The sequence below is a fragment of the Vipera ursinii genome, assembly GCF_947247035.1.
Source record: "Vipera ursinii genome assembly, chromosome: 1".
In the NCBI taxonomy this organism is placed as follows: domain Eukaryota; kingdom Metazoa; phylum Chordata; class Lepidosauria; order Squamata; family Viperidae; genus Vipera; species Vipera ursinii.
Genome location: NC_139512.1, coordinates 336,965,870 through 336,982,096, shown reverse-complemented (window position 1 = coordinate 336,982,096; position 16,227 = coordinate 336,965,870). Strand labels below are relative to the sequence as shown.

General features: G+C 42.7%; 1 protein-coding gene across 1 annotated transcript in view; it reads right to left on the bottom strand.

Annotated features, from left to right (window-relative positions):
• The window catches only part of MLXIPL (MLX interacting protein like), a gene marked incomplete at its 5' end in the record, with an annotated part of 55,231 nt that extends 43,323 nt beyond the window's left edge, over positions 1-11,908 (bottom strand). Inside the window, one exon of the mRNA XM_083379483.1 lies at positions 11,613-11,908. Coding sequence (XP_083235609.1) covers positions 11,613-11,908 — 296 coding nt within the window. The remainder of the gene's footprint in view (positions 1-11,612) is intronic.
• Positions 11,909-16,227: the final 4,319 nt, after the last annotated feature.

Below are 16,227 nucleotides of genomic sequence, written 5' to 3'. Positions count from 1 at the left end.
GCCTCAATATATTGTGCAAAGCCAGAAAATTAATTATTTCAGTAACTAGGTCAACGTGATGTGTGAATACAGTATCCATCCTGTTTGATGGGCAGAGCTGTCCTCAGCTGTGGATATAACCAAAAGCAAAACAGGAAGATCTAAAACCTGAATGATTGTAATTTCTTTAGCTGGGACTGTCCTTGAAAGCTGCTTGGAAATTCCAGCTGATGTAGTATCCAGCTGCCCATTTGATAAAGGATCAACTTTGTTATTCCTTCATCACACTACTACTTGACAACTTTAAGATGTGCGGACTTCAACTTCCAGAATGGGGGAATAGGTAGATCCTGGTCAACTGGTCCAGTTTGTTTCCAAGTACAATTCAGGGTGCTGGTTACCACCTATAAAGCCCGTGTGTCATTTGGGACCTGGGTATCTTTGAAACCACCTAGATTAATATGCCTATCCAAAGTGTGCCAACAGAAAGTGCCTGCTGAGTGCCCCCACTTATCAGGAAAAGGCTCAAACCCAGCAGTCCTGTACTCTTGTCTCATGATCTTCTGAAAGTTTGAAAAGACATGGCTAAGTCAAGGCCCCACACCAGCAGACTGAACTAATGAGCAACTCTCCTTTCTGAACTGCTACTGTTTTGGAGAATTTGGACCCTTTGCCCTGATTCAGAACAAACACTCTCTGCTAGTGCCAAGTAGGTGAATCGGGCAAAAGAGCCTCTTGCCACCTACCGACCAAAGCTCTCCAGCTGCCTAGGAGCCAAAAGAGTCCACAGATTGCCTGATAATTCATATAATCTATTTTGCTCTTTAGTAAAATAGATTTATTCCATGCGTATCCTTTCTTTGGCTTTTTTTAGAAAGGGAGAAGAGTTAGACTCTTTGGAACACTTACTATGTTCAGAAATCAGGTTAAACCATGGTATATTTAAATATAGATTGAATACAGTTACTGCACAATTGACTGGCTTCACACAAAGCCATAATCCTTGTTTTTACAAACCACAATGGCTTGATTTGTTCCCCTTGCTAAATCATATTATTAAACCAACTACATTATGTTTTAGCCTGTTTTGCAAACCCAGTTATTCTCTTACATGGAGTAATAGGAGATTGCAATGGAGGATGCTGTGTTGTATTCAGTACTGCACATGAATTTGGAATTAGACCAGTGTGGAACTAGTATAACTTGGTGGAATCCCCACCCCCGCACACACACACACACACACACACACACACACACACACACACATCCATCAGACAAACAGTGTTAGAATTCAATGCCAGGAAGCTCTCATGGTAACTTTCCAGTTTGCACTCAATGCTCCCAGAATTTGATACAACACTGCACCCTGAGAGCTAGTTAACGCAAAAGAGGATTCTTAAATACTAAGAGCCTTAAATGCAGGAGCCTACATTCACATTGGAGATCAAGTGCACATTGCTCAAATAAAATATAATATCTGATTACCGTATACTGAATACATTCAGCCAAACAAAAATGCCTGTGTCTGATTTCACACAACACAATTAAACAAGTGATCATTTATAGACTAGCAATTGGTTTGCATAGTACAGTACGTCCACTGTGATTAGTGTTAACCTTGGCTAGCTTGTGTGATGCATATGTGGTTTAATACATTATGTAAAGGCAATTTCCTTGATTTGTATTGTGTAAACTCAAACAATGAATTCACTTAATGACCAGGTTAATAGTGTTGTCCAACAACACAACGTGGATCAGCATAACTCAGTCTGGTGTTTTAGAGAGATATCAGAATTACAACTATTAGAATTTCCAGGCAGCTTGACTGTTGGTCAACATATATGAACGGCATCCGATTGAGAGAGGGTATTTGGAGGAACAACCTCTTCAAGAACTGAGCATTTAAGAGAGTTCCATGAAAATATATTCTGACTTATATTCATGAGACAGGAATCCTGTATGAATGTCTTCCTTTTCTATCTTCTCCCCATCTCCTTAAACCTTGCAGTGATGCCTAATTACATCTAGCTTGTTGCTCTGATTACTATATAAATGAAAAAGCAGCTATCACATGTGCAGAAGACTATTAAATCTTACTCTGGGTGAATTTCTTATTGTCAAAGTTAGCCCAACCTTTGGGAGAAGGGGGAGAAGGCCAAGGAGTGCAATTCAAGTTAAATGATAGGAAAGGAAAGAGAAGCAATCTTCTTGTAGCACTTGGCTCATCAGAATGAACTTTGTTCTGCTCTTCTCTAGAGAACAGGAAATATATAACTTGCCCTATCAATCTCTTGGATAAAGCCACTCATATCTAAATGTTAGATTGTAAAAATCAAAGGAAAACATTCTGAAATGACAGGCTGTCTAGATACAGGGCTGCTGGCCAAAGATGACTCATGAAGGACAGCTAGTGAGAGTGATTTTCTTCCAGGCATGCATCAGCTTCCTGTTTCTTGAATTAAGGCTTCTCTGTCCTCCAGTCAAAATTAGATAGAAAACCATCTTAATCCTGCATGTGCACTGGGTGTAAGACTCAAGAAATAAAGAGCACTTCTCATGAGGTGAGGTTGTTTGGTCCAAAGTGACATTCTCACGCACACCCACCCCAATAACATGAATGCAAGTGTTTCCCTCTAGTGCCTGGACCAAACTTGAACAAATAGGGATAAATGAAAAAAATTATAGGAAAAACTAATCCTTGATTTACAACCATAACTGTGGCCAGTCACGCCAGTCCTTAAGCAGCCTGTGGCTGATTTTGTGATTTCTTTTGCAGCAGTCATTAAGCAAATGCAATGGTCATTAAGCAAATCCATTGTGTACCACCACAGCATTGGAGCCATGGTGGCACGACGGTTAGAATGCAGCATTACAGGAAAATCTGAGCCACTTTGATCTCAAGTGGCTCAAGGTTGACTCAGCCTTCCATCCTTCCGAGGTCAGTAAAATGAGGACCCAGATTGTTGGGGGCAATATGCTGACTCTGTAAAGTGCTTAGAGAGGGTTGTAAAGCACTGTGAAGCGGTATACAAGTCTAAGTGCTATTTTGCCAGAAACCAGAAATGCCAGTTTCCAGGAAAAAATCATTGTAAAACACAGTCAAGTGACCACAGTATGCCACAAAGGGCTGTAAGTATGGGCTGGATGTCAACGTGGTGGGTGGGGCAGCTGGCTCATAAATAGCTCTGAGGAAGTCTGCTATAACTTTGAACAGCTGCTAAATGACCACTTGTAAATTGAGGACTACCTTTATCTCCTCCATGATCTTTTGCCAGGATAATTAGGGGAGACTGATTACAATTACAGAATAAAATTAACCATGCCCTATTAATGGTTTATATGGTGCTTATTGTCCCTACAGATTTAAAGATTACTTCAATGATACATATTTAAATAAACAGAGCAGGATTTCATAATCTGAAGGAATGGAAAAGGAGCCCAAGGCAAGTGGGAGTTCGTAAATGAACAATTACAATTTCCTTTCAAAAACCAAGCAAACAAAAAGGACATGTTCTGCCAGAAAACTGTCAAAAGCACAATGAAGGAGCAGGATTGAATTTCAAGACAGATAGAAATATAGTCAGGAAATATTTATTTAGTTCAGTCCTCCAGAGTCAGATGAATTGCATACTGAGGCTTTGAAAGAACTCACTAATATTGTGTAGTGTGTAGTCTGAGCCTTTATGTACTATTTTTGAGTAATTTTATAAAACAGGATTGGGCAAATACCGTGTTTCCCTGAAAGTAAGGTCTACACCAACAATAAGCCCTAGCTTGATTTTTTGGGAGTGGGCCTAATATAAGCCCTATCCCAAAAATAAACCCTAGTTTTGGGGCAAGGCACACACCTAAAAATCAAGCTAGGGTGGGGGGGGAGTAGAGCTGCCCCACCTGCCCCACACCCACTTATCATGCAGCCAGACCTCTCCTTGCCAGCCCATTTCTTCTTCTGAGGCCTCTTCTGCAGCCATGCCTGCACTTCTCAGACACAGGAAGGCCGGAAGGCCTGTGCAGCCAAGAACCAGGCTATGGATTCAATCCATAGCTCGATTCTGCAAGACCTCAGCAGCCGAGCACCAAGCTATGGATTGAATCCATAGCTCGGTGCTTGGCTGCTGAGGCCTTCCGGAAAGGCCAGACTGCAAAATTCAGGCCCGAATGCATCTGCAGAACTTCGGCCCCAGAAGAAGTGGACGGCAAGGGGGGCTTTCAGTGCCGGAGGTGAGGTAACGCCTACCCCGAAAATAAGACCTGATGCCTCTTTTGGAGACAAAAAAAGATACCTGGTCTTATTTTCAGGGAAACACGGTGGTGTCCCTATCTTCAAAATAGAAACAGAAGGCCAACCAGCTAGTTAGTCTGACATAGATATCCGGGCAGATTCTCAAACAAATTGTAAAGAGCCTGACCTGCAAACATTCTGAGAACAAATCGTGCCAAACTAATCTTATGTCATATTTTTGTTAGGCAATTCTCTTAGTAAATTGTGAGAATGCTACCGCTATGTCTTACGCAATACTGCATAAGATATCTTGATTCAAAAAAGCATTTGACAGAACATCATCTAACATTTTGATCAGCAAGTTACTTAAATGCGGATGGCACAATTAAGTGGACACATACAATAGCTACCAGAATAACAGAGTTGGAAGGGACCTTGGAGTTCTTCTAGTCCAGGGGTAGGCAACCTCGGCTCTTTTATGACTCATGGACTTCAACTCCCAGAATTCCTGAGCCAGCTTGGCTGGCTCAGGAATTCTGGGAGTTGAAGTCCATGAGTCATAAAAGAGCCGAGGTTGCCTACCCCTGTTCTAGTCCAACTGCTTACTCAAGCAGGAAACCCTATACCATTTCAAAAAAATGGTTGTCCTATTTCAACATATATTCAAACAATGCTCATCAGGACAGACAAGTGCGAAAGTTTTTTTATTTAGAAATAAAATACACAGGGATAGATGGGGAATGCTTGTGTGTAAAGGATCATAGCATAATATAATTTGATAGTGTAGCAAGGCTGCAACAAAAGTACCAGTAGTTCTTGACTTACAACCACACGGAGACCAGAATTGATGTTGCAAAGTTGGACAGTTGTTAAGTGGATTTTGTTCTATTTTACGATCTTTGTTGCCATAGTTGTTAAGTGAATTGCTGCAGTTATGTTAGTAACATGGTTGTTAAGTGAATCTGGCTTCCCCATTGATTTTGCTTGTCAGAAGGTCGCAAAAGGTGATCACCCCCCGGGACAATTGCCAAGCAACTGTATTTTGATCAGATGACCCTGGAGATGCTGCAACAGTCGTAAGTGTGAAAAATGGTCATAAGTCACTTTTTTCAATGCCATTGTAACTTTGAACGGTGACTAAATGAACTGTTGTAAGTTGAGGACTACCTTTAAACTAGAATCCCATTTGCATCCAGAGGGGAAACGCTTTCCAAATGATGGAAGAGTAGGTACCTTTTATGTATGTCAGATCCCACTTTAAGTCTTCTGTCCAAAAAGGGGCACAAAGATTTACTGTAGTTCAGTGTTTTTCATGCTGACTAAGGATTTCTGGGAGTTGTAGTACACACACGTTAAAATTCCTAGGTTTGCAAAATATTTATTTAAACAAACTGAGACAGGTTCAGGGATAATTAGGAGGACAGACAGTAAATCCCATGAAGAGAGCTTGAAAGAATTGAAAATGATCCACTCTCTGAAAACTGAATGGGAATATAATGAAACTTTAATATCTGAAATACTGTCATGCATCAGAAAGCCAAAATTTTTCTCTGTTACCTCAGAATGCAAGATATGTATGATGGATTTAAATTACAGGACATTCTGACTGAATGCTTAAAAAAAACCCCCAACATTAAGAATCATTTGTCAATGGAACCAAAATGCCAAAGAGATATCAAATAAAGGATGCTTATCACTGCTTATCAACAGTTCTTTCATATGGATTCCTGCACTGAAAAGGAATGATTCAATTCCTGTACCTCAATTCTATGATTCTAAGTAGCTGGGAAGGGATGTACCCGTCGGCCTCGACTTACAACAGTTCATTTAGTCACTGTTCAAAGTTACAACAGCACTGAAAAAAGTTTAACAACTGTCTCACTTAGCAACAGAAATTTTGGGCTCAATTGTGGTCTTAGGTTGAGGACTAACTATACCAAGCCAAGGCCTCAGGTAGAACCAGGCATTTGCATGCTTCTGGTAGCAGAGAATTGTGGGTTCAGGAATACAGAAGACCAACCTGGCTCCAACCCAAGGTCCAGCTATCTGTAAATCCCTGTTTTTGTTCATATCAAAATATGAACAAGAGGGCCTCCTCAGGGTGCCACCGGTCAAAGAATGCCGACTGGTGGCCCCCAGGGGGAGGGCGTTCTCTGTGGGCGCGGCGGATTTATGGAACCATCTTCCGGTCGAGCTTCAGATGGCGCCTGATCTCCGCTCCTTCCGGCGCGATCTCAAAACCTACCTTTTTGAACAAGCTGGCCTGGCCTTATGGGATGGGGTTGGGTTTTATAAATCGGTTTTAACTTTTAATGTGTACTAATTTATTTACGGGCATTGCTGTTTAATTACTTTCTAATTTTTGTATCTTGTTTTTTATTATGTATTGCCCTGTTCACCGCCCTGAGTCCTCCGGGAGAAGGGCGGTATACAAATTAAATTAATAAATAAATAATAAATAATAAATAAAGCATTGCTTCTATCTCTGACAATAATAGCTATATACTTGAGGATATGGTCAGGATTTTCTAAAAATTTTAAAGTTGTAATGGATGGGAGAGAGAGATTATTGCCTTCTCCAAAGTGTAGGAAAGTGAAAGTTAAGAATAAATTATAGAGCTGAGGAACAAAGCCTTGAGAAATTTTGTAAACACGCTAAATATCATAATTTCATTTATACTTGCTTCTTCTTGGCACAAAGTTTCAAAACTGCCCAAGATAGCACCCAACCATCAGCACAATGGTGTTGTCACTTTTTGCAACAAACCTCCCCCCCAAGAGAATACTTTCAGGATAAGAATGTATCAACACTGCCATCAAATAAAGGATTGCAGGAAGAAATATGATACAGAAAAATAAGCAAACACAAGCAAAGGATGGGGAAAAAGAAATACACAGGTAAAGGCGCAGATTTAATCACAAAGTTATTTTTATATAACCATAATGAAGAAACAGCATGCATGCAGTGATAGTCATAATGGAAATCCCATCACATTCAAAAGGACTAGCTCTATTTTTATTGTAAGGTTACATTACAGTTAATCCTTGATTTATGACTGTAATGGACCCTGCCCATTATAGTCATAAGTTGTGATAGTTGTAAAATGGGTCACTCATGTGACTGACCCAATTTCACAACCTTTTCGGGGCAATTGTTAAGTGAACACCATGGTTGTTAAGCAAATTGCAAAAAGTTATTCCTAGGGCTACAATTACTTGACGCATGTCCATAATTGACCAGGGAATTATGGTTGTAAATTATTACAATTGTAAGCTGAGGCCTCATGTAATCAGATTTGACATTACAACTGGTTTTTACAGCAGTCATTAAGTGAACACTCTGGTCATTCAGCGAATCAAATCCCCCAGTAGGCGTTTTTGCTGGAAACTGGAAATAAATAGCAGAAACCGGAAAATGCATAGCAAATTGTGGTCATGTGATTGCAAGACACTGCAAACAGTATAAAAATGAACCAAGTGATAATCACCCATAATGGGATCATATGACTGCAGGGGATTGTGCAGCTTTCATAATTCCAAAACCGGGTTGTAAGTAACTCTGTAAATTTTAAATGGTGATTAAGTGACTGGTCCTAAGTTGAGAACTACCTGTATAACCTAATTATAGTTATATAACCATCCATCTCACAAAAGCATACCATACAGCAGGGGTGTCAAACTCAATTTCATTGAGGGCCGCATCAGCATTGCGGTTGCCCTCAGAGGGCCGGGTGGGTATGGTCTGGGTGGGTGTGGCCTACTGGGTGGGCGTGGCTAGAGTGCGTATGGCCTACTGGGTGGGCGTGGCCAGCTCTACATCGTTGGCATCAAGGGTGCCTATGGGGGCCCGGGCAGGAGTGGGACAGATCTGAGGGTCTCTGGCAGGAGGAGGGTCTCTGGGCCAGGGCCAAGGCAGTGGGGGCCGTTCCCTCACTGTTTCCAGGATGGCTTCGTGGGCCACATGAAACCACTTTGCAGGCCGGATCCGGCCCCCGGGCCTTGTGTTTGACATGTCTGCCATACAGTATAGGCAGCATACATATGGTAACAATAAAAATTGTCCAGTGTAGTAGGATCTAGTGATGGATACTCAAGGACGGGGTGAACCAATACCTCATTACGGGGGCTGGAACAACCCTCTCTCTCAAGGAAGAATTGTCCACATGACATCTATCCGGGCCATTTATATGAAAAGTGTGTCCATGTGATCTCACTGCTCAGTTTAACCAGCTGATCCCAAGTTCTACAGTATGAATGGAGAGTGAGTCATTTTCTCCATATTCATTCTTGTCATGACATTTCTTTAAAGGGCTGGGAGTAGCAGAGAGCACAGTGTATATAAAGCAGAAAGAATTGTGCTTAGGCAGCAGTGAGATCACAGGTGTTTGTGTGTCAGGCGGGATGTCCTTACAGTGTTTCTATCTCCAGATTTGCCTGAACTGGGGCCACCCCATGGATCAAAGTAAACAAGGCTTGGGAACACCATGTCCAGAAGCCAACAGCCTCTGGAAGCTGGGAAAATGTCCTCATTTAAGCAGGCATTTGCTGCAATACCCCGCAACTGAGGCTGTCCCAAACTGCCAGTGGGTTGATGAAAAGGTTCTACTACAAAATAAATGCTACTTTTCTGACCTCGTCAAAAAAAATACACACAAGCAGACTTTTGCAGATGAACAGCAATATTCAAAGCCATAATGTTTAGGCAAGCAAATGAAGATGTCTCTTTCAAAGAAAGAGGAATAAGGACCACAAATTGACCTAAACCAAACCCCAGATGGTTGGCAACACAATATACTAAACTATGGTCTATTAACTGCGATGGTGAGATTCACATTCGTGAGTTGAAGTGAGAGGGCAAGTTAGAAAGGAAAAGCAAAATAACTTCCTCTTCCCTAGAGGAAAAGGATAGGGCACTTCCTATCACCTGCTTTCACCTGGAAAAAATTAGACAGAAGGGGAACCTGACTGAAAGGTATAAAATCATCTATGGCATAGATAAAAATGTTTGGGGATTTTTTTTCTAGAAGCAGGAACCATCCAATGAAGCAGACTGGACAGAGAATTTGAAGGAATGAAAGAGAACACACAGCACAAGATTAATGTGAGGAATTCACTTCCACAAATGTAGTGATGGCTTTAAAAGAGGCCTCTGGTTGGCCCGAGAAAAATAAACTGCTGGTCTGCTCCAACAAGAGTGTACCTATATATTGGGGCGGGGAGAGACTTCCAAGCGAATAGCTTCTAATACCAATAGCACTTATTATTATATACCGCTTCACAGTGCTTTACAGCCCTTTCTAAGTAGTTTATAGAGTCAGCATATTGCCCCCAACAATCTGAGTCCTCTTTTTACCAACCTCAAAAGGATGGAAGGCTGAGTCAGCCTTGAGCCGGTGAGAATCAAACTGCCAAACTGCAGGCAGGCTGCAGGGGTGTCAAACTCAATTTCATTGAGGGCCGCATCAGCATTGCGGTTGCCCTCAGGGGGCCGGGTGGGTATAGCCAGGGTGGGCATGGCCTATACTGGGTGGGCATGGCTAGAGTGCGTATGGCCTACTGGGTGGGCATGGCCAGCTCTACATCGTTCGCATCAAGGGGGCCTATGGGGGCCTGGGCAGAAGTGGGACAGATCTGAGGGTCTCTGGCAGGAGGAGGGTCTCTGGGCCAGGGCCAAGGCAGTGGGGGCCGTTCCCTCACTGTTTCCAGGATGGCTTCGCGGGCCACATGAAACCACTTCGCGGGCCGGATCTGGCCCCCGGGCGTTGTGTTTGACATGTCTGCTGCAGAAGTAGCCTGCAATACTGCATTCTAACCACTGCACTACCACAGCTCATACGTAATACTCATAATACTTTTAATACTTGGAGTACAAAAAAATGTTACCCTTTCCTGGTTTAAAAGAAAGTGAAAGGTCTTGTGATACACTGGAAGGATTCAAATGAATTACAAAATCTGGACTTCCACTAAACTGCCACTGAGGAAGCAGGGTGATTCCACCATAAAAGTTCTATGGGAAATTGGTGAAACTTGGTTAAAAGAAAAGATTGCTGATGATGTATTTCCCTGTGATCAAAAGACCTCTTCTGCACAGAGCTGTTCCTCTCAATCCTAAGGAAGAAGAAAAAGGTCTTGCTATTGGGGAGAAGGGGAGGGAGGTCAAAAGCCCTTTTGCCAAAGGCAGAAGCAGGTCCCCATAAGTTTCCATCAATAGCAAGGCTTTATCTGTTTTCCTTCTTCCCTAGGATTGAAAGGAAAGGCTACGTGTTTCACACTCGAACCAGACTTGCTATCACTTCACACAACAGACTTAATCAACACCAAGCCAAATAGTTTAGTTTATTGTGGTATTCCAACCAACTTTATCTTCCTTAATAAACAATAATATTTGATCAATCATATCTAGGGTTGGAAGATAAGCAGCTGGCACATGGAAAGAGGGTTCTAAGAAACATAGGATATAGGCTAGGGCTAGGCAGGAAGTAAAAAAAATATATATCCCAGAAGGTGACAATACAAGACCTCCCCTTTCATTTTACCAATTTCATGTAGATTTTAATTTTTGAATTTGTTACAGTATGTTTAAATGTTAATGTGAACTCTGCAGTGCAGATGATGATGATGGCTAAACCATGGCTTTATATATGGGTAAAAGTAGCAAGAGAATTAATTAAAAAGCAGCAAGGGAAATATCCCCTTCTGATATGAGCCATCACAATATCCTGTGGCATAGAGTTCCAAAGTAAATTACACTCTGTTAGTTGGTCAGATGCAGCTGGCAGACCAGCACAGGAGAAAATGCATTTATCTGGATTCTGGAGCAAGTAAGGAGGCTTTGGATGCTCCAGGGACTGTACCAATGCTTCCCCAACCTGGGAGGGGCCTCATTGGCATATAGATTATTTAAATTCTGGGGAAAGTGGTGATAATCTGGAGTGAAGTTTTCCCTGAAGTTCATTAAATGTTGTACCCCAACAGATTTACAATCTGCATTTTTGCACGATTGCAATTCTGCAATCACAGGATGAATTTCAGGACTCATCATTACTGACAGCCTAATGTTTCTGCTAGTTTAGAGACTGCAATTCAAGGAATCACAAAAAAAAACAAACCCTGGACTTCAGCTCAGAAAGAAAAAGACAATGAAAATCAGAGTGGGTTAGCAGAAAGATCCACAAGGTTCATATTTTTGTCTCCACTATGAGATCCTAGGTTTATCTCCCACATCAAATCCTTCGTGTTGTCTTTTCCAGACTGTTCCCCTCCTGGATAAAAAGGCCCCTGCACTTTAACAGAATCTCCAGGATTCCTGAGAAAAGACACCCCGTGGCCAGACTGCAGACTTGTCATCTCTCAAAACCACCTGTCAAAAGAATTGAACATGGTTGGAGGCAGGCAGTTCTCCCAGACTCACCTGTAAGCCAGGCTCATGCACTCAAACAGGCGGGTGAGAGTGGGATCAATGCTTGGAGGATCGGGGACTTCTGGCTCTGCCTGGTGATGGCGCCGACGGGGCACCAAGTCGCTGTGTGGACATGACACCATGAAGTGACCACTGTGGATCACTTGGGAGCAGGCAGGATAACCAGAACCAGATTTGGTGCTGTTGAAGGCTGGGTTGTCAGAATCTGAATCAAAATCCGAGTCAGGCCTTGACCCCATCTGCAGTTCCATATAAGGGCCAGATCGTCCAGGATGAATGACAGCCATGGTAAAGGAAATGGCACTTGCTGGAGAGCTCTGTCCAGCCCAGCTGTCAAAGCTGACACCAGGATCTTTCTTGTAGGGGTCGCCGGTTCCACATACGTAACCTCACCTGGCACTCACCAGGGCTCTGACTCCAATAGCTGTCTTTATAGATCAACCTGATGTGGTTCTGCCTCCTAGATGGGTGGACACAAAGAGTTGCTGGGGAAAATTAACACTTTGTTTGCCAGTACAAGGTGCATTTGGATAGCCAGAGGCAATGTAAAACAGCTCCAGATAAGCTGGTTAACTTTTGATCTAGTGCTTATGCCTTTAATAGCAATCTAATCTTCTGTCATTAGTGGGGCCATAATGTTGATTTCTCTGCTATGAAAAGAAGATTCGCTTACTGATTTCTGCAGGTAAAATGGCTGTTAAAGGCCAAAGGACTCAACATGTTTTTCTCCAGTCAGTTGGCAGTTTAATCTAAGTTGGACTGGCAATTATACTTGTCTCATATTGTTGATGATGATAGAAACACCCCTAAACTGATTTATAGACATATGTGCATAATCCCACCACCATGCAGAGCTGCCAATGAGCTGGCAAAACAGACTTTGTTTGCATTGGCTAAGAACTGCTGGGAGCATGTGCAGGAATAGGGAGTTGTATGCTGTGTTTACCCAGTACTAATGTATTCCCACCCCCCCAGCATTCCCAGCAAGCAAACACAGATTAAGAGACAAAATTAAGTAAAAGCATAGCAACCTATGTGCAGCACAGTATGAATCAACATTAAAAGCTATGCTCCTGGACCCTAGGAAAACGGCAACAACACAAAAGCAGCAGGGTTCTTCCCAGCCTTTGCCAAGATGGGGGAAGGCCATATGGTGTGCAGGATACTCGCATGAGAAATGTGGAGCATAATCATAGACGGACACATGGTCAGGGTCATTTTGGCTATGTTCGCACAACATGCTTAACTTGATGGCTGACTTAACCTATTTTCTTTGTTTGCACAACATAGTAGACCATAAATTAAATCGGCTGGATTTGCACAATATGGCAAGTAACAAAAAATTAACCTAGAGTAGCACTAACCAAAGTAGCATATTGTGTGAATAAAACTGCTGAGTTTATAATCAGGTAAAGCAATTTATGAATAGATGTGGGAGACACAGTGATCCATCTCAATACAGGCAGTCCTTGACTGACAATCACAATTGGGACGTGAACATCTGTCGCTAAGTAAGATGATCATGAACTGAGTCATACCTGATTTTATGACCTTTTTTGCCATACTCATTACGTGAATCACCCTGGTCATTAAGTGAATCTGTCTTTCCCCATTGTCTTTCCTTCTCAGAAACAAGCAAGGAAAATCACAAATAGTGATCATGTGACCCTGGGACACTTTTTAAAGACATGCCAATTGCCAAGCACCCAAATTTTTATCACATGACCACAGGGGCTCTGCAATGGCCAAGAGTGCAAGCACTGTTCATAAGTCACTTTTTTTAGCAGCATCATAACTTTGAACAGTTGCTAAACAAATTATTGTAAGCCAAGGACTAGTTTTTCAAGGGCACATAAATTGAAAATTTACTAGCACAAGGCACATGCCTATGTTGTCTGGGAACTCTAAACAGTGGGTTAGGATGCTGAGCTTGTCGATCAGAAGGTCGGCAGTTTGGCGGGTCGAATCCCGAGTGCCGCGTAACAGAGTGAGTGCCTGTTACTTGTCCCAGCTTCTGCCAACCTAGCAGTTCGAAAGCACGTAAAAATGCAAGTAGAAAAATAGGGACCACTTCGGTGGGAAAGTAACAGCGTTCCGTGCGCCTTTGGCGTCTAGTCATGCCGGCCACATGACCACGAAGACGTCCTCGGACAAACGCTGGCTCTTCGGCTTTGAAATGGAGATGAGCACCGGCCCCTAGAGTTGGAAATGACTAGCATGCATGTGCGGGGGAACCTTTACCTTTACTTTAAGACACTGAAGTGGGGATGGGGGTCATAAAGCAAAGGTTAGGGTTTCTTCTAGGAAACAAATGGAAAATCAAAACCTAGCATATAAATGCACAGTCTACATCTGCCTTTGAAGGTTTTTTTTGCTTATTGACCTGTTCAAGTGGCTGAATTTGGCATGATTGTGCCCTAAATTTAGCAGCCACTTCTCAGTAATGCTGTTTTGGAAAAAAGGCTTTGTCTGCAACAGTGGAAACAGATTTTATTTTGAAAATTGACAACTCAACCACTTGGGGCAGCAGAAGATCTGAAGTAGTCCAACTGGCACCATCAAAGCTTGCGTAGGAGAAGGAACCACCTTCCTAAAAGACTGGATTGCAAAGTAGTTCTTAATCCCTAAAGGTTTTCCTCCTCTAATTTTTGCTCCACAGCAAGCAGAAATTAAAGGGTTTCAGTTGTTCCCCAACACGGAAACGTCTTGACAAATGGGAGACCAACTGAAGCTCTATATAGAGCTTTCAAGGTAATAGCCAGCATTTTGAATTGGGCATGGAAGCATACTGGTAACCAATGCAGTGACTTCAGGACTGGTGTTATTTTTCCTAGCAGGATATTCCTACCAATAGTCTAGCCACCTAATTCTGCACCAACTATAGCTTCTGGGTCGTCTCCAAAGGCAGCTCTACAAACAATGCATTATAGTAACCTAACCAGATGATGATTGAAGCATGAGTTAGAGTCAGAGAATCTTGGTCCATGTTATAACCTGAAGTTGAGGAAAAATCCACCCCCCAGGCCACAGTGCTTACTATTTTAACAGGAGCTGAGAGTCAAGAAGGCCAATGAGTCACAATCCCCATCTTCATGGGGAGCCTGACCCCTTCCACAGTAAGTGTTGGGACTGATGTTATTGGATTGCTCAGCCATTTATCGACAAAGGGCAAGTCCATTTAGACAGGATTTGATACAAGTTCATTTCATCCCATCCACATTCCCATAGCCTCCAGGTACTGGTTCAGGACTTCTATGGGATCTCCAGTCCAACCCAGAAGACATATCAGTAGATGTGATTAACATATTGCTGATACCTCATTCCAAATGGACAGATGACCTCCCCCAGCAGTTTCATTAAATAATATGGGGGACAGCATTGAGCTATGGGGAACCCCCACTAGAGATCCTAGGAGATCATTACCAGCAACTGGAACCACTCACTCAGATAAGAACAGAACCACCACCAAGCCTTGTAGATGAGTAGAAAGATACCAGGGTCTTTCATATCAAATACTACTGAAAGGATTACAGAACCAAGAGGATGGCCCTCAAAGCATCCAGTGCCATTTTAGCCACATGCCCAAACCTGAATCCTGACTGCAGAGGATCCAGATAATTCATACTCATAACTTACTGAAGTGATATCTATCAAACCAAACCTACATCTATCTCCAATAGTAGTCCAATGAGTATTTTAGGTCTCCTATTGCCAAGCTACAAACTAATAGCCCACTTTTAGGACCGCTCATCTCCACTAACATCAGTGACCTCACAGAGAATGCCCCACAACCAGCGATGCCCCTTAGTCTTTATGACAGATACACAATCTCGCTAAGCATATCCTTTTTTTCAACAGATTTGCTGAATTACCTTTTCAAACCCTTAAATTTAACATCTTCATCTCCTGACCACACATCCCACACTAAACTGATGGTTGATTGAGCAACAACTACGACAAAAACATGATTTCTTTTTGCCTGTTCTGAATTTGCTGTTGTTTCTCTTAAGAAATAGGGGGGAGGGGGTACAGAGGGAAACAGATGGCAAGCAGAGGCACAAAGCAGTGGGGAGAGGAGGGAACCACCCTCCAGAGCAGCTGTGGGGGCGTGATTTCCAATGAAGCTCCTTTGTCAGGAAGGTACAATGGTCTGTCACCTTGGCGAGGGCGAACGCCAGAGAGGCCTTCCCTATCAGGGCAGACGCCAGGCTCCAGAGTTATCATTACACACTACGTTGCTATGGCACCCTGTGGAAACGGCCCCCCAGTGAGGCTGTAGGGTGCGTCAGCAGGATGCAAGAGGGCTGCCTTAGTGAAGACCAGGCCTAAAAATACATCCATGCCACTTCTGTGTCTCTTAAGAGAGAGCCTGCAGGGGACCCGGGTGGCACAATGATAGACAAGAAATACAGAGGCATAGAAAATATACAAGGACCCATAATGTTCTTGTCTGGTATGTGGCAGGAAATCAGGAGTTTGCAAGTAAGGATACATGGCAGGAGTGACAAGCCAGTGGTCAATGACCTCACAGTCCTTGGCATTCATTGACTCTTTTTTTTTCAGCCTCAACAGATTGTGCAACAAAATCTTTGCTGACTTACTGCTG